Source organism: Dermochelys coriacea, chromosome 8, assembly GCF_009764565.3.
Source record: "Dermochelys coriacea isolate rDerCor1 chromosome 8, rDerCor1.pri.v4, whole genome shotgun sequence".
NCBI lineage: Eukaryota > Metazoa > Chordata > Testudines > Dermochelyidae > Dermochelys > Dermochelys coriacea.
The window spans coordinates 38,936,400-38,954,027 of record NC_050075.1 but is presented as its reverse complement, the minus strand read 5'-3'; the positions used below and the strand labels follow the sequence as shown (position 1 = coordinate 38,954,027).

At 53.3% G+C, this 17,628-nt stretch overlaps 1 protein-coding gene across 3 annotated transcripts in view; it reads left to right on the top strand.

Moving 5' to 3' along the window:
- The first annotated feature begins 328 nt into the window (after positions 1–328).
- The window catches only part of FCHSD1 (FCH and double SH3 domains 1), a 28,411-nt gene continuing 11,111 nt past the window's right edge, over positions 329–17,628 (top strand). For 2 of the 3 annotated variants that reach the window (XM_038412706.2, XM_043491462.1), the window contains exons 1-5: positions 329–458; positions 794–891; positions 1,809–1,854; positions 7,800–7,873; positions 17,468–17,612. In XM_038412706.2, the coding sequence (XP_038268634.1) occupies positions 438–458; positions 794–891; positions 1,809–1,854; positions 7,800–7,873; positions 17,468–17,612 (384 nt within the window). In that variant the 5' untranslated portion in view covers positions 329–437. Of the gene's footprint in view, positions 459–793; positions 892–1,808; positions 1,855–3,736; positions 3,845–7,799; positions 7,874–17,467; positions 17,613–17,628 lie in introns of those variants that run through there. The other variant, XM_043491461.1, reaches the window with a different exon arrangement.

The window sequence follows — 17,628 nt, the reverse complement described above, 5'->3', positions numbered from 1 at the left end:
CCAGTGCCCCATCCCTGCCCATCTGTGCCCAGCCCAATGCCCCCTCCCTGCCCGTCTGTGCCCAGGGCTCCCTCTGTGCCCAGCCCAGTGCCCCATCCCTGCCCATCTGTGCCCAGCCCAATGCCCCCTCCCTGCCCATCTGTGCCCAGGGCTCCCTCTGTGCCCAGCCCAGCGCCCCCTCCCTGCCCAGCTGTGCCCAGGGCTCCCTCTGTGCCCTGCCCAGCCCAACGCCTCTCCCTGCCGGTCCGTGGCCAGTCTCCGCCTGAGATCACTGCCCTCCCCACGCCGCGGGCCGGCGGCGCGGGCCGTGCCCGTAGAGCAGCACCCGGCAGCTGGGAGGAGCCCGGGGCGGAGCCGACAGGCGGGGGCGGATCCCGGCAGTTCCGGGCTCCCGCAAACCCGGCGGCTGCAGGACGCGGCGCAGCTCACCGGGGAGGATGCAGCCGCCTCCCCGCAAGGTGGGTCAGGACGCGGCTGGGGCGCGGCGCGGAGCGGAGCGGAGGAGCCCGGTGCCCAGACCGGCAGTGTCCGGGGCGGGCTGTGGGTCCAGGCGGTGGGCAGTGGCCGCGCTCGGCCCTCGCCCTGCCCGCTCAGCTCCTGCTTTCCCAGGCTATTCCTGGGTTCCTGCTTTGCTGGGTCTGCAAGTCAGGCCGCCCCGGGCGGGGGGAAGGGTCTGTGGTGTGGACAGCGGCGAGCCGATCGTGGGGGGGGGGCGCTGATGCTGCAGAGGGAGGGAGGCCCGGGGTGGAGAGCTCGGGTCCGGGCCCTGACCTGAGAACTCCTTCCTTGGCAGGTGAAATTGACCCAGGAGGTGAAAGCGCGCTTCATAGAGCAGCTGTCCAGCCTGCAGAGTAAGCAGCAGCGAGAGACAGAGCTGTTGGAGGACATCAGGTACCGGAGGCCAAAGCTGCCTTGGATCAGGGACTAGCAGAGAGTGGCTGTGTCTATCCTGCGCCTTGTGCCTTGCTGTCAGCCCCCCAGGCTGATCCTTCTGGCTGAGACCTGCAAACTCCGTCAGGCTGTACCCCTCCCCCTGGGACATCCCTCATTTGGGCAATGAGCTAGGTGGAGTCTTTTTCCTTCTTCACGGTGGAGGAAGGAGACAAATGAAGCTGAGAAGCAGGAACCCTCTGGGCAGCCTGTGCCCTGTGCTGTTCACCAGCAGCTCCTGGTGATGGTGCCAGAAGAGACCCATGGGAATGCAGGCTGGGGGACAGCAGTAGTGGGGATATATTACAGAGACAGTAATTTAAAATGCATTTAGCAGCTACTAAGAGGTCACTGACTGCCAAGGCTGGAGACAGACAGAACCCTCAGCCCTATAAGGTGTAGGCAGTGGCAATACACTTCTGCTGGCCCACCGGACATGGTGTGTCATCTGCGGGGCCCATTTGTGTCCCCTGCGTCCCACCCCAATGTGGGCCAATTTCTTTTGTGCCTGTGCTGGCTGGTGTTGGTTGTGATCATGCTTTACATGGTGAGGATATGTACTAATCAGGGACTGACCTAAGTCTCAGCCGCTTGTTCCACCTGTGGGCCATTGAGCAGCCGTCCCGTGGGAACAGCTTCCATTTGCTGCTCAGCTGGAGTATGTTGGGATGGGCGCCGTGGAGGCGAAAGGCTCCATGCCCTTTTACTAGCTCTGATGCAGGCAATCCCCGGGACAAACGGATGTGGTGTCCCAGATGCCGTGCAGGGTGCATGGGGAGCTGCAACGAAGCCGTGCTGACAGATGAAGGGTGAGGGGCTCTGCGCATGTCCTGAGCCATGTGCATGCTGCCACTTACCACCATGTGCTCTCCCTGCAGGTCCTACAGCAAGCAGAGATCTGCCATCGAGCGGGAGTATGGGCAGGTAAGGAGGGGCCACGTCTTGGCCTTTGTTCAGAGACATCACTGAGCGCATTCCGGTACAGGTGTGTGTAATCTGAATCCCAAGGGGCTAATCACAGGCCATGGCAGGGGTGACTCGAAGGCAATTAGGGCAAGAAGTCAAAGCAGTTTGGCAGCCTTAGTCATGGTCTGTTTGTCATGGCTCAGAGCTCACAGTAATGTCACGCCAAGCAGGAGGAATAGGGCTGGCCTGTTCCACCTGTTTGAAGCCAGTGTTCTTCCGAGCTGTGGAATGAACCCCAGAGCCACTGGGGGGGTCTGGTGGAGGACAAATTGTGCCGCTGTCATCGTCTCGTTCTCCAGGCTTTGGTTATTTGGGCACATGAATGCTGTGGAGCCATCAGAGTGCATGTGAGGGAGGCCCAAAGCCCAGGGATGAATCAGGTCTGTTAGCGGGAGGTCAGAGTTCAGGTCACATGTCATATGTCTATTCCTTGGGGTGAAGTTTGGGGAAAGCCAGGCTGGGCCCTTCCACTGGAGTCCAAAAGGATCTATTGGCATTGGACATGGTGTAGCTGAGCGGGCGGCTCTCGCCATTCCTCAGCTGGACAGGCTCTGAGTCAGCCCTCCTTCGCCAGTGGTACCTGAGTGGGGGCAATGCGGCGTCCGGGTTCCATCGCTACCTCTCCCAGCAGTGATGCCTCCTCTGGTGTCAGCTGGCACCACCATGGAGCTGTCATTGGGGAAACCATCTGGGTGATGTGCAGAGCCCTGGGCATAACAGCCATGTGGAGCAGGGCTGCTCAGCACCTGGTCAGAGGGGAGCATCTCTGCCAGGCTGACACGGCACACTTCTGATCTCTCCGTCCTGCTGCCTGCAGTGCTGGGTGGAAGACTGCAGGAGGGGGGTGGGGGCATATGTTTAACCCTCGCGGCTCTGGTGAGTCCCACCAGCAGTGGGTGTTGCTGCCGTTAGCCCCTTTTCTCCTCCTGCTCCCACCTGGCCCAGTAGCTTCTCCTCGGGCGTAGGTCACGCATGAGAATGCTTCCAGGATAAATGATTTTGCACCACCCCTAGGCAGGGACATTCGGTCGCTTCTGCTGGGCTGTTTTCTCCCGGCGCTAGAGAGAGACCATGGCGGTGGGTGCAATCAAAATATCTAGAGAGGGCCTGATCCTGCAGTAATTTTCCCACACGGCCACATTGGAGCCAGCTGGGCCGTGACTGGGACTAAGCGTTTGTAGAACTGGGCCCAAGGAGGAGCTTGATGTTCGTTCAGCAAAACCCTTTTGCCTCCTGCACTCTCACAGCTCCCCCCGCCGGCTCCCCATCCCCCTTACTCTGGATTTCCTCCTCATGATCTCCCTCCCCCTTCCCCCACATAGCTCCCTCCCACCTGCAATAGAAACAGAGGCACCGTCATTCCTAAGCAGATCACTGGTCTGATGTAAAACATGAAATGCCCATCATGCTATGTGTTGTGTCCACAGTGTTACCCGTTGGAAGCAAATTCCTCTCTGAGCCTGGCTGAGCTCCACCTTCTGCCCTGAAGCTGGAGAATCCTCTTGTAAAGTTCCAGTCCAATCTCCATCTTGCAGAGAGTGGATATGGAATGGCTATAATCTTTCAGGGACTTGGTAATGGGGCCCACTTTCCCTGTTCTTCTTGCTAGGGCCATCGTGTGTGCTGCTCTTTTAAGTGGCAGGTTTTTCTTAAGTGGTTTCCCTCAAATGTCCTGCTGCAGTGAATTCCGTAGGTTAACAGAGAATCCTTTCCTTTGATTCATTCAGAACGTTAGCCTTTTTACTTCATGTGCCACCTGGTCCTTAGGCAATGAAAGCCTCTAAGTGGCCTTCTCAGGAGAGTTCGTTTTCCAGTATTACATTGTGTTTTCATGGTACAGAGCTTCTGCTACAAAGGACAATAAATAACACCAGCCCACCTGAGCTGCAGCCCCCAAGGGAGAACCAAATGCTGAGCCTGCAAGATGAGGAAGGGAAGAAACCTGAAGGTACCAGGCGAGGGTTTGAACGGGTGGAAAGAGAATGAGCTCCCCAAAGAGCTGGGGGTAATAGAAAGAGAGTGCGATAGACTCAGCAAGAGAAGAATTCGTGGAGACAGGAGGAGTGAAGGAGACAGGCGTGAAGGAATGAGGGGAGGAGTGCTGGGTCAGCCTGTGGCGTTAAGGGTTAGGGTTCCCAAGTGCCCCTAGTGGGGCCAGACCTCCCAGAGGGGCTTGAGCGTGAGCTCTCCTGAAAGAGAGCAGAGGTGCCTGAGGACTGTGCCATGAGCGGAAGGAAGACGAGAGGTGTGACCCACCAGCAAGTGGCTGCCGGGGCTGCGGAGGCTCTGGCCCCATTGGCTCTGTGGCAGGGCTGTGAGATGCCTACAAGTTTAGACACGTGGCTGCACTGAGAAGCTGACTAATGAGGAAGCTGGGGCTCCTAGTGGTGACACCAGGAGGATATGGGGCATGCTCGCATGAGGGAGGGTAGGGTTGCTGCCAGGCCCTGTTCAAATTGCCTTCACTCAAGAGGAAGTGGAGAAGGGCAAGGTGGAGAGAGAGGTGGCTACGCAGAGAGTGGGAGGCCCTCTGTGTGCTGATGGCACCGCTGGCCAGGAACCGAGACAGTGTCACCAAGTGGATGAGCGCAGCAAGCAAAGCTGAGTAGGGCACCTGGGAACACCCTGAGACAGATGCGCACACGGGCTCCTTCCAGGGAATAAGGACTAAGGGACATCCCAGAGAGGGGGACTGTGTGCCCCTGTGACAAGGCAGGAGGTGGTGAGGACACCCCAGAGAGGGGGGCTGCGTGTCCCTGTGAAAGGGGACGGGGTGGTGGGGACACTGCAGAGAGGGGGGCTGTGTGCCCCTGTGACAGGGACGGAGGTGCTGGGACACCCCAGAGAGGGGGGCTGCGTGTCCCTGTGAGAGGGGCCATGGTCCTAAGCACACCTCAGAGATGGGGGCTGTAGGCCTCTGTGACTGCGGGCTGGGGCCTGTCTGTGCCTCTTGCTTTTCTCCTCTCCAAAATGAAAGGGCCCTGATCTGTGTTGCTTCCTCTCGCGGCTGCTCCGGCCGCCTGTCTCCTTGTCTGGCCCGCTCCTCTGGTAAGGTGGGTAGGCGAGTGAATACAGAGGTGTCTCCTGTGCACCTGACATCCTTCTTGTGTTATTTCCTGCCTGCCCCTGCTCCGACCTAACTTCTTCTTCTCTCTCCTGGCTGCTGCTGGGCGCTGAGCAGATGTCGTCACTGCCCATGTTGATTCCTAGGCCTAGCTCGAGAGATTACCACTAACTCCCCACCCAGCTGTGTGTGAGTACTTGATGTGGCCCCGCTGTGTGTTGCGTTCCACCTGTCTGTGTTGATTCCATCTGCTGCCATGTCCCATTTCCTAGGTTAAATCTCTCAGCCTTGATTACCATAGAATAGATCATTCTGTGTTGTCAGCAAGCCCCCATTTGCCAGGCTGCTACACAGTCTTCTGAACTGGCCCCTGGCATGGGCACCTTTTCCCATGCTAAGAGCTGGGTGTTCGCTGGCCAGTCATGGTCATGACTCTCAGCCAGTTTGAGAGATGGGGCGGAGAAGGGAGCTTGCTGTCACTCCTCAAACCCCCAGACCCTCCTCCTGGTCTGACATGTCTTGGATTTAGTCTGGGGTTGGAGGAGAATATTTTGGAAGGTGCAAGTGAATTGGCTGACTGGTCGAGCTATTTCATAGCCTTGAACTCTGGCACGCTGCAGGCTCTCCAGCTTGCCCAGGGGGCTCTGACCTCACTCCTTTATCTCTAGCTGCTCTCACTCCTGAAAACTGTCACTGTTTATTTGCTTTAATCCTGTTGCTGGTTTCCCCCCATGGTGGGTGAGCAGGCCCAGGAGCGGTAGGACTGTTCCCTTTCCAGATCACGTTATTCAGGGGCTTATTGTCCAGGCTGACATTTCGCTGCAGTCCCCTGGCAGCAGCTCTATAGTGTCCTTGTTGCTAGGAGGCTCCTGAGAGCTGCTGACTCTGCCAGCTGAGCCAGCTCATGCTAATATCTAAGCTCTGGAACCCTGTGGGCACTGGGGCTCACTGGGTCAGTCCCCTTAGCCAAAGAGACTGGGCAACCAGCGTCAGCCAGAGCTTGGTTCTTCCACTCCCTCCTCCTCCCCAAGGCTCTGTGCTCTCGAGCTCGCTGGGAGAATGGGGCCCCTACTGGAGGTAACATGCAGGCCTCCCAGTAGCTGCAGGTGTCACTTGCATGAGGTTCATGTTCCTTGGGCTGTGACCACACAGGAAGGATGCGCCGGATTCATTTGAACTGGTTGCGAAGGTGGTGTTGTTAAAGTGATGCAGACCCCGCCGTGGACACTCTCTTCCCGAGCGGCTCATTTCCATGTAGCCTGAACCTGTCCCCACTCAAGTGAACCAAAACGGACAAAAGTCTGGTTTAAACCAGAATAAGAGCATTCATACAAGGGTTTCATGCCCTGGATTAAACCAGTGCAACACCCCTGTGTGGACAGCCCTTAGTGAGTGCCACAGAGGGGATGGGCTGTGCCTGCTGCATTGGGCGGCAGTGGGCCTTGTCTCGCCGACCAATTATGTAATGATGCCACAGCCTCAGCAGAGTTTGCCAAGCTCCCTGCCTCGAGCAGGCCTCTGTTTCTGCGTGGTGCTCAGGAGGGAGATGTGCCCCCGCAGCAGAGCTACCTGCTTTCTCTGAGAGATGCTCACAATGTGTAAGGCGGCTGTGCAGTCAGGCCCAGACCCTGGGTTGGAGGGGGCTGTGCCAGGCTCTGAGCCCCCTCAGGAGCCTGTGCCAGCTGCCCACATAGTTCTCTGTGCTGGAAGCAGGGTCATTGCTGGCCTCTTGCCCTCCATTGGCTTCCCGTCTCAGTGGCTGGTGCCCCTCCCTGCCCCCACCCCATCCTGCCTCCAGGACGCAGCTGATTGTGTTGTTGGCCCGTCTCTATGACAGACTTCGCTGGCCTAGCCATGTCGGTCAGCGGGGTGAAGAGAGGGATTTGTATAGCCCGAATAGTGCCAGCCAAACCCCCTAGTGCAGGCACAGCCGCACTGAGATGATAACACAAACCCTCATCATATTGCATCTTTGCCAGAGTGGCTTATTTCACTGAGGGGACTGGATTAAGATGGGCTGGTCCAAATACAGTTTGCCAGGCTGAGCTGCATCTATGTAAGGACCACGTTGCCAGTGTAGGACAGTGGTATAACCACCCTGGCCAAGCCTTCTGAGTGTAGGCCTGCTCTTGGTTTGTGACTCCATCACCCCTGCTCCACTCAGCTGCCTCGTTTCCTGCCTCCCTTGCAGACCAGGGTTCTCCTGTAATAGATACTTGTGCTCTCGCTCTCCAGCTGCCTCGCTCTGTTGCTGGCCTCCCGTCCCACTCATTCTATCCCTTTGCTTGCACTGCCTCTCCATTTCTCACTCCCATTTCATTGTTGTCGCAGGCAGCAAAGGGCCCAAAAGGGCAGAGAGCAATGGCCAAACTCTGGCCTTGGGGCGCTCTCAGCCTCCCGCAGCAGGAGGCGCTGGAGGGAGAGGTGCATTAGTGCTGGTTCCTCGCTGCTCCATTGCCGGCCTCTCCCAGAGGGAGGCCCGGGGGGGGGGGGGAGGGCTCATGGTTAGAGACAACGCACTTGACTCTGTACCCGGCTGAGTGACTGCACAGTCTTGGTCGGTGCCACGCTCATTCCCCAGTTCTTCTGACTATCCTGGTGTGGGAAGTATGCCCTGGGGGGTTGGGGGGGCTGCTGGGACAAGTGCAGTGTGCATAGGAACAGCCGTGGTTTTGTTCTCTGAGTGGGGCATTGCTGGGAACAAACCAGGAGGCGGAGGAGCTTGGTGTCATGGGTGCGAGCCCCGTCTGGGAGAAGCCTCCTCCCCTCATTGGCTGGAAGCCCCAGGTGGGGCCGGTAGAGGAGACGCACCAGTGACTGATCTAGGGTTTATTTGCAGGCACTGCAGAGGCTGGCGGGTCAGTTCCTGAAGAGAGACTGGCAGCGGGGCCGAAGTGAGACCAACGACTCCAGGTGGGACAGCTCGCTGGGGCCTGAGCCGGCTAGCCACGCGCTGTTTGTACTGGGCTAGCATCTGGGGCTGTGAGGGAGCTCCAGCCAGGGGCAGCTCTCTGCTACATTAGTCGTGGACTTGCCAGCAGGAGGCACTATAAAGAATAGCATAGGAACACCAGCTGTAGGGAGCTCAGAGTAACTCCAGTCCCAGCCTTCCCCTGCAGGGGCGCTGTAGGAAGCAGAACAGGAGAGCGGGCTGTTGGGGGAGCTCTAGTCTGTTAACTTAGACTCATAGACTTTAAGGTCAGACGGGACCATTATGATTGTCTAGTCTGACCTCCTGCACAATGCAGGCCATGGAATCTCACCCACCAACTCCTGTAATAAACCCCTAACTTATGTCTGAGCTATTGAAGTCCTCAAATTGTGGTTTATAAACTTCAAGGTGCAGAGAATCCTCCAGCAAGTGACCTGTGCCCCACGCTGTCACAGGAATCCTCCTGAGAGATCTTGATTAAATTTTCATGGAGGTGCCCTGAAATCCTCTCCTGAAGGTTTCTGGGGATGGCAGCCTTATTGCTTGCCCACGCCAGTCAGCAATAACTTCAGCCAGCACCATTGCAGTACACAGGCCAGCAACATATGGGCTGAGCCTGGGTACCCAGTTTGAATGAGGGACGGTTGCTCTAGAACCGTTTGGGGATGAATAAGTAGGTGAAATATATGGACCCAAAGAGTCAGAGGTGTTAACGTGACCCACTCACTCACTGTCCAGCACTAAACAGGGTTAAACAAGGGTCAGGGTTTGCTACCCAGAGACCCCAGCCAGGATCTTACTGTGGCAACACCCCATTAAGCAGCCTGTTATTGAAGATACAGCAAAGGAGAACAAACAGTTCAAGTGTTTGAAATGTGAAGTATTAAGTCAGGCTGTCAGTGTAACCACATCTCTGGGTCCCTTCCCCTTAGCTGGAGAGTCTTTAGAAGGAAAAGCCCTCATTGGACAATCTCTTAGATGGTATCAGAGATGGTAATAACTGGCCTTTCGGGGAAAAGAAGTGAGCTGGAATTGTTAAAGGCTGATCCTGCTGTCTAGAAAACAAAACAAGCCAAACACACACCAAAGGGGAGAGATGAGAACAGCAAGGGCAGAAAATGCAGCTTCTGGCTCTGGTGTTGACTTTCATTCACAGCCTCACTGCTGGAACAAAACAGGCCCAGCACATGGTCTGATTAGCTGCCCTGAGTCCTGGCAAACTAGTACCAGTATCAGGCTGATTAGGGCATTGCTTTGAGCTGCTTCTTTGATGCCAGACTCACAGAAGTGTTGCAAAATATGCAGTCTTGGCCGGTTAAGCCAGACTTATATTAGACAGACGGAAAAAGGGGAAGGGGGAGAAGAGAAGAGGAAAGAGAAGAAATAAAGAAGGTAGGGAAGAAAAAAGACACATGAGGGGGGAGGGGGAAAGCAGTCTCCCATCCCAGGTGGTGGTTGGGATTCAATCAGAGCCGGTGGAGGCGGTGATGCTATGTGGGTACCTCTCTCTGGTCTGATCTGGTCAGGACAGCTCTCAGGGTTAGGACTAAGAAGGCTGGGGTCCCAGGAGACAGTTGGAGTAGCAGCCATGATGGCGAAGCTCACTCTTTTCCCTTTTCTCAGCCAGCCAGCGTCTCAGTAGCCAGCACCCCTCTCCCTCCCCCGAAGTTTCTTTCTGAGAACACAAGGAGCAGTGTTGGCGGACTAGCCCATCCTCTCAGTATGTTGGTCACCAATTAGATCTAATTGCCAGTTAGGGTTGCCAACCTTCCCGGATTGGCCGGGGGTCTCCCAGAATCGGCCTCAATCTTCCGGTAACTATTAAAGGCGATCTGGGAGATTTTAATAGGCCAAAGTCCAGTTGGCGGCGCAACAGGGCTAAGGGAGGCTCCCTGCCTGCCCTGGCTCTGCATGGCTCCCAGAAGCGACTGGCATGTCCGGCTCCTAGGCAGAGGGGTGGCCAGGGGGTCTTTGTGTGCTTCCCCCACCGCAAGCACCAGCTCCTCAGCAGGGGCAGCACACAGAGCCTCCTGGCTGCTCCTGAGCCTAGGAGCCAGACATGCTGGCTGCTTCCAGGAGCTGCCCGAGGTAAGCGCACCCCACACCCTACCCCAGGTTGGAACCGCTCCCACACCCAAACTCCCTCCCAGAGCCCCCCCGCCAACACTTTGCCTCAGCCCTTAGCTCCCTTCTGCACCTAAACTCCCTCCCAGAGCCTGCACCCCAAACCCCCACCCTTGAGCCCCCTCCTGCACTTTGAAACCCTTGGCCCCAGCCCTTCTGCACTCCAGAGCCCACAGCCCTCACCCCCTCCTGCACCCCAACCCTCTGCCCCAGCCCAGAGCCCTCTCCCATGCCCTGAACCCCCATTTCTGCCCCCCCAGAGCCTACACCCCCAGCTGGAGCCCTCACCTCCTCCTTCACCCCAATCCCCTGTCCCAGCCTGGTAAAAGTGAGTGAGGGTGGGGGAGAGCGAGAGATGGAGGCAGGGGTGGAGTGAGCAGGGCCTCAGGGAAGGAACAGGATGGGGAAAGAGTGTTCAGGTTTGTGCAATTAGAAAGTTGGCAACCCTATTTTGGTCCATTAATTTCCATTCCCACACTTCTCTTGTTCACCAGGCCTGATCCTAGTACAATCCTTGAGTGATAGCAGGAGCCTTTTTATTTGGACTAATTCCGTTTCCCTGTCTCCTTTTTGCACCTTTTCCCATCAACCTTTATTGTTATCGGAACATTTCATAAATCTTTAGCCACTTCCCACAGTTAGGTTCACAAGCAGGATACATTTGTCCCAATTATTAGTAAAGCTCACCACCTTTGCCAGCAGGGGGCACTCTGAGGAATGGGGCAGGAGCACTGGCTGTGGGGAGCTCCCAGGTACTCCAGCCCCAGCCTCTCTCAGCAGAGGGCGCTATGAGGAATGGGGCAGGAGTGCTGGCTGTGGGGAGGTCAGAGCTAATTCAGGCCAAGAATGTAAACAATGGGGTGAGGTTACTGCAGTGAGGTTCCTGAAGTCTTTGTCAGGTGCCTCCCTGCATGGCATGGCACGTGCAAGTGCTGAACCAGCAGGAGGTTCCTGAGCTCACACTGACAGTTTGGCTGGTTCTGTACATGGACTTGGCAGCTTCACTCTCAGGCCCATTTTGAATGTCCCGGATTTTCAGCCAGCAGGGAATTGTGCCGGGGGCTCTGAGGGGGATGGAGCAGCGCTCAAGCAGAGGTGGTGCTACTCCCAGCTGCACTGGAGCAGAGACCCCCCCCCCCCAGCCCTGCTGCGGAAGATGGCCTAGCTATGGCAGCTGATCAGCGAGGAGGGGAGAGAGTGCATGTGGGTGGGTGCAGGGGGCTAGATCCCAGAGGAACAGTGCATGGGGGAGAGGCTAGATTATTGGGGTTTCTGTTTTGGAGTGTACATCCCCAGGGGTGTCAGGGTAGGGGGACATGGGGATGTCTGGGGTGCAGGGGTGTCTGTTGTGTAGATCCCAGAGCGGGTGCGGCTAGGTCTTGTGGGCAGGGTGGTGTCTATATCAGGGTGTAGATCTATGCGGATGTTGGGGAAGGAGGATGGTGTAGCTAGGCCTTGGGGTGGGAGGCACCTGCTAGCTAATGCTATTAGAGTAGAATTTCAGCATTTTCCCTGCTGTTCCCCTGTTCCCCTACCCGGGTGGGAGCAGTTCTGTAGAGTTGGCTGTGGGCATTTCACCCTTGTCTAGCCATCATGGGTCTTTCTACCATTGCTAGCCCAGGCAGAGCTTGAGCAGTCCTAGGCCAACCGTGGGGAGAGAGCTGTGAATGCTTGGTACAGACACAGCCTTTGTGCCTTGGCCGTTGGAATTTCTTGGTACTGAAAGTGGGCAATTATCTTTCTGCCCGTTTGAACTGGAGAGGGGTGTCATGCTGTCTGAAGGCTCATGATACTGAGTGCCAACTGAGGGCAGACTGTCAGAAACAGGGCAGATACCCCAAGCTGGCAGTGTGTTCTATAATTAGATTTCATCAACCCAGTAATAACTGTGAACTCGTGGATCACTGTACCAGTCTCACCATGGAGTCACAGACAGTCCCCTCAAACTCTCTAGTCTATGTTGCTACCCAGGCAAGGTGGACTTAGCGATAAATGGTCACTTACACCAAAAAATCACACAATATTCAGATTGCTTCCAGTCCCAAGAGATCAGTCACTTACTCCCAGATCAACTGGTACTGTAGGTCTTACACCAAAGACAATGCCTGTAGCCAATCCTGTAATAAATTTTCCTGGTTAATAAACCTCTAGATAAAGAAATGGGTTATTTACAGGTTGAAGCAAGCAAATGTATACACGAGTGAGTTGCCATGTATGATTCCTAAAGATGACAGAGATGTAATAATCTGTCCATTCAAAATGTCTTTCTGGGCAAACCCAGGGATAACCCTGGAAGATCTCTCACTTCAGTATAGAGTCTCTGGCCCTGGACTTGTTTGCTTCAAGCAGCAAAGAGATGGTCTGTTTTCCTTGTGAGGCATTTTTATATCTTATTTCCTCAGAAATCAAGCCAATCGCAACAGTTCCCATGCAAGTCCCTTCTTCATGGGATGGAAAGCACTTAAAGTCTTTGGGCCTTGATCTCACACCCAATGGCTCCTTTACATTTAATGAACAAGACTTAACATCTTGTCAGAGCCCATCGTTTGCATTACACAAGGCTTTTTCCCTGTGTGGTGAGTTACGCAGTCACAGAGGTTTACAATGCAGATGCTTGCTATCACTTTATAACATGGGGCGTAGATGAGTGAGGACAATACATGCAGCATCCTACAAGCATTTTATAAAACACTAATCACATTCTTATCAACTTCACATCTAACATCTATTTTGATTGTGCCAACACACAGGGAAGAAAGACTGGTTTCCAGCTATGCATTTGTAAGTGTTCAGCAAGACTTAGGACCCTGGCACAAGCTGCCAGCATCACAATTAAATTCTTCTTTGCTTCCCATTCCCCAAACAGGTTTTGTGGCATTGCAGTGTATTGTTAAACTTTGCCATGTTTCTCCCCAGAGGTGACTGCATTTACAGAATGAGTGATACCTGTGTGAGAGTCCCTTATCTACCACGAAAATTCAGCCATTTCTGGGGTGAAATGCGGCAGAGTTTAATCATGTACTGCAGTGGCACGTGTGTGTGTGTATGGGAGTGCGTGTGCATACATGTGGCGTTCTTGAGAGCTCTGGTATTCTAGGGGGAAGGTGCTCCCTCTGAACACTGTCCAGAGCTATTTATTTTCTGGTATATGAGAGGGGCAGTGGAGAGCAGAGAGGTTTTCACCTGGGAGATATGAGGGGCAAGAGTCAGAGGTAGAGAGATGCAGGAAGCTCAGTACAGGCAACAGGAGTTGCAGAGAGGAAAGACATATAGGGGCCAGGAGATAAGACCTGTTGGCTCATTGGAGCAACCCATGAAGCAGTGGTGGATTAGTTACTGGGCCAGTGGGGCCCACGCTAATTGCGGGGCCCTGGAAAAATGGGTGCCCCCGTGCCCTGCTCTGCCCACCCACCCAGTGCTTCTGCTGGGGAATGGGATTGGGGTGTAGGGGCTTCCCCCACTCCCTGGCAGGAGCACCATGGCAAGCCCCCATGCCCCAACCTCATAGATTCATAGATACTAAGGTCAGAAGGGACCATTCTGATCATCTAGTCTGACCTCCTGCACAGCGCAGGCCACAGAATCTCACCCACCCACTCCTATGAAAAACCTCACCCATGTCTGAGCTATTGAAGTCCTTAAATCATGGTTTAAAGACTTCAAGGAGCAGAGAAGCCTCCCTCAAGTCAACCATGCCTCATGCTACAGAGGAAGGCGAAAAACCTCCAGGGTCTCTCCAATCTGCCCTGGAGGAAAATTCCTTCCCGACCCCAAATATGGCAATCAGCTAAACCCTGAGCATATGGGCAAGATTCACCAGCCAGATACTACAGAAAATTCTTTCCTGGGTAACTCAGATCCCATCCATCTAATATCCCATCTCAGGGGATTTGGCCTATTTACCCTGAATATTTAAAGATCAATTACTTACCAAAATCCCATTATCCCATCATACCATCTCCTCCATAAACTTATCAAGTAGAATCTTAAAACCAGATAGATCTTTTGCTCCCACTGCTTCCCTTGGAAGGCTATTCCAAAACTTCACTCCTCTGATGGTTAAAAACCTTCGTCTGATTTCAAGTCTAAACTTCCTGGTGGCCAGTTTATACCCATTTGTTCTTGTGTCCACATTGGTGCTGAGCTTAAATAATTCCTCTCCCTCTCCTGTATTTATCCCTCTGATATATTTATAGAGAGCAATCATATCTCCCCTCAACCTTCTTTTAGTTAGGCTAAACAAGCCAAGCTCCTTAAGTCTCCTTTCATAAGACAAGTTTTCCATTCCTCGGATCATCCTAGTAGCCCTTCTCTGTACCTGCTCCAGTTTGAATTCATCCTTTTTAAACATGGGAGACCAGAACTGCACACAGTATTCTAGGTGAGGTCTCACCAGTGCCTTGTATAATGGTACTAAAACCTCCTTATCCCTACTGGAAATGCCTCTCCTGATGCATCCCAAAACCGCATTAGCTTTTTTCACAGCCATATCACATTGGCAGCTCATAGTCATCCTATGATCAACCAATACTCCAAGGTCCTTCTCCTCTTCCATTACTTCTAATTGATGCGTCCCCAGCTTATAACTAATATTCTTGTTATTAATCCCTAAATGCATAACCTTACACTTCTCACTATTAAATTTCATCCTATTACTATTACTCCAGTTTACAAGGTCATCCAGATCCTCCTGTATAATATCCCGATCCTTCTCTGAATTGGCAATACCTCCCAGCTTTGTATCATCTACAAACTTTATTAGTACACTCCCACTTTTTGTGCCAAGGTCAGTAATAAAAAGATTAAATAAGATTGGTGCCAAAACTGATCCCTGAGGAACTCCACTGGTAACCTCCCTCCAACCTGACAGTTCGCCTTTCAGTAGGACCCGTTGCAGTCTCCCCTTTAACCAATTCCTTATCCACCTTTTGATGTTCATATTGATCCCCATCTTCTCCAATTTAACTAATAATTCCCCATGTGGCACGGTATCAAATGCCTTACTGAAATCGAGGTAAATTAGATCCACTGCATTTCCTTTATCTAAAAAATCTGTTACCTTTTCAAAAAAGGAGATTAGGTTGGTTTGGCACGATCTACCTTTTGTAAAACCATGTTGTATTTTGTCCCATTTACCATTGACTTCAGTGTCCTTAACTAATTTCTCCTTCAAAATTTTTTCCAGGACCTTGCATACTACAGATGTCAAACTAACTGACCTGTAGTTACCCGGATCACTTTTTTTCCCTTTCTTAAAAATAGGAACTATATTAGCAATTCTCCAATCATTCGGTACTACTCCTGAGTTTACAGATTCATTAAAAATTCTTGCTAATGGGCTTGCAATTTCAGGTGCCAATTCCTTTAATATTCTTGGATGAAGATTATCTGGGCCCCCCGATTTAGTCCCATTAAGCTGTTTCAGTTTCGCTTCTACCTCAGATATAGTAATATCTACCTCTATATCCTCATTCCCATTTGTCATGCTACCATTATCCCTAAGATTCTCTTTAGCCTTATTAAAGACCGAGGCAAAGTATTTGTTTAGATATTGGGCCATGTCTAGATTATCTTTAACCTCCACTCCATCCTCAGTGTTAAGCGGCCCCACTTCTTCTTTCTTAGTTTTCTTCTTATTTATATGGCTATAGAACCTTTTACTATTGGTTTTAATTCCCTTTGCAAGGTCCAACTCTACTCGACTTTTAGCCTGTCTCACTTTATCCCTACATGTTCTGACCTCAATTAGGTAGCTTTCCTTGCTGATCCCTCCCATCTTCCACTCCCTGTATGCTTTCTGCTTCTTCTTAATCACCTCTCTAAGATGCTTGCTCATCCAGCTTGGTCTACAACTCCTTCCTATTAATTTTTTCCCCTTTCTTGGGATACAGGCTTCCGATAGCTTCTGCAGCTTTGATTTAAAGTAATCCCAGGCCTCCTCTACCTTTAGATCCATAAGTTCTTCAGTCCAATCCACTTCCCTAACTAATTTCCTTAATTTTTGAAAGTCAGCCCTTTTGAAATCAAAAACCCTAGTTGCAGATTTATTTTTGTTAATCCTTCCATTTAGTTTGAACTGAATTAGCTCATGATCACTTGAGCCAAGATTGTCCCCTACAACCATTTCTTCTATGAGGTCCTCGCTACTCACCAAAATTAAATCTAAAATGGCATCCCCTCTAGTCGGTTCAGCAACTACTTGATGAAGGAATCCATCAGCTATTGCATCTAGGAAAATCTGAGCCCTATTATTATTACTAGCACTGGTCCTCCAGTCTATATCTCGGAAGTTAAAGTCTCCCAAGATCACGCAGTTTCCATTAGTATTTACTTTATTAAAGACATTAAAAAGGGCTCTATCCATATCCAAATTAGATCCCGGAGGTCATTTCCCCAGCAGGAGTGCTGAGGAGAGGCGGGGGGCAAGGGTGACTGCAGGCAAAAGGGGTGGGGAGTGGCCCCCACTTATTCTAGCCTAGGGCCCCTCAAAATGGTAATCTGCCTCTTCCCCCAAGGGCTTTAAAATGGGGGCTCTTGTCCCCTGCACTGTGGTGCCTGCTGGGAGCCCAAGTTTGAGGATTGCACCTCTTCCTGTGTGGAAGGAGGGCAGCCCTGGTCTGGGGAGCTGGAGGTTGGGTGGGGATGAGGAGGAAGAGGTACAGGAGAGGAAGGCTCAGAGAGGGTCTCCGCACAGGGGAGGGCAGGGGTAGTGTTTCAGAGGTGGAGATGTCCTGCCTTGCTGATGTAGCGCATGTGGGGAGAGAAGAAAAGTCCAGGGCCAGAGAGAAATCCAAAGCTACTGAGTGGAGGCCAGTGGGAGGGGAGAGCTAGGAGCTGGAGTGGGCGAGAAGGGAAAGGCAGCTGGGGAGGGAGCTATCGGAGGCCATGCAGCATTAGTCCATGTCATGTTCTGCAGGGGCTGTGGAGAAGCATGTGGGGGTGCTTTGTGCTGTAATAACGGGGTTTTTCTGGATCAGACTTTCTGGGCAGCAGTGTTAGATCCTGAGGGACAGGGCTTCCCAAAAATCAGCTGGACAGCAGCGATTCTGCCATGGCCTGCAAGCATGGCCAGTCGTTCGCAAGGCTGATGCAGGATGTGGGTGGGGCTCAGGCAACTGAGGCGGGTGGACAGAAGCTCAGGAAATGGCTTTGCTACTTTCAGAGGCAGGGCTGGATAATGGCCCTGAGATAGATCTGGGACTGCACGTCGGCAGAAACCCAGGGAAGAGCCAGCCAGGCTGGGCTGTGCACAGTACCCGACCCAAGGCTCTCCATTCAGGGTCTGGGAGCCATGGGGTCCCTGGAGCAGGTTGGCCATCCAGGTGCAATAGGGGAGCTGGGGCAGCTGCTGTGGAGACGGGGTGGGAGACAGGGCCAGTGTGGGGGAGAGGGGCTGCTCTGCTCCGCTCCGTGGGGGCAGCCAGACTCCTTCCAGTGTCCGTTCCCTGCAGGAGTGCCTTTGCCGTCTGGAAGGGGGCAATTGACAGCACGGTGTGCACCGGGCAGGCCCGGGTGGCAGCCTCAGAGAATTACCGCAGCCTGAGTCTGGAGGTGGCTAAAACCACCCGACTGTCCAAGGAACACCTGCTCAAAAAGGTACAGTCTGTGGAGG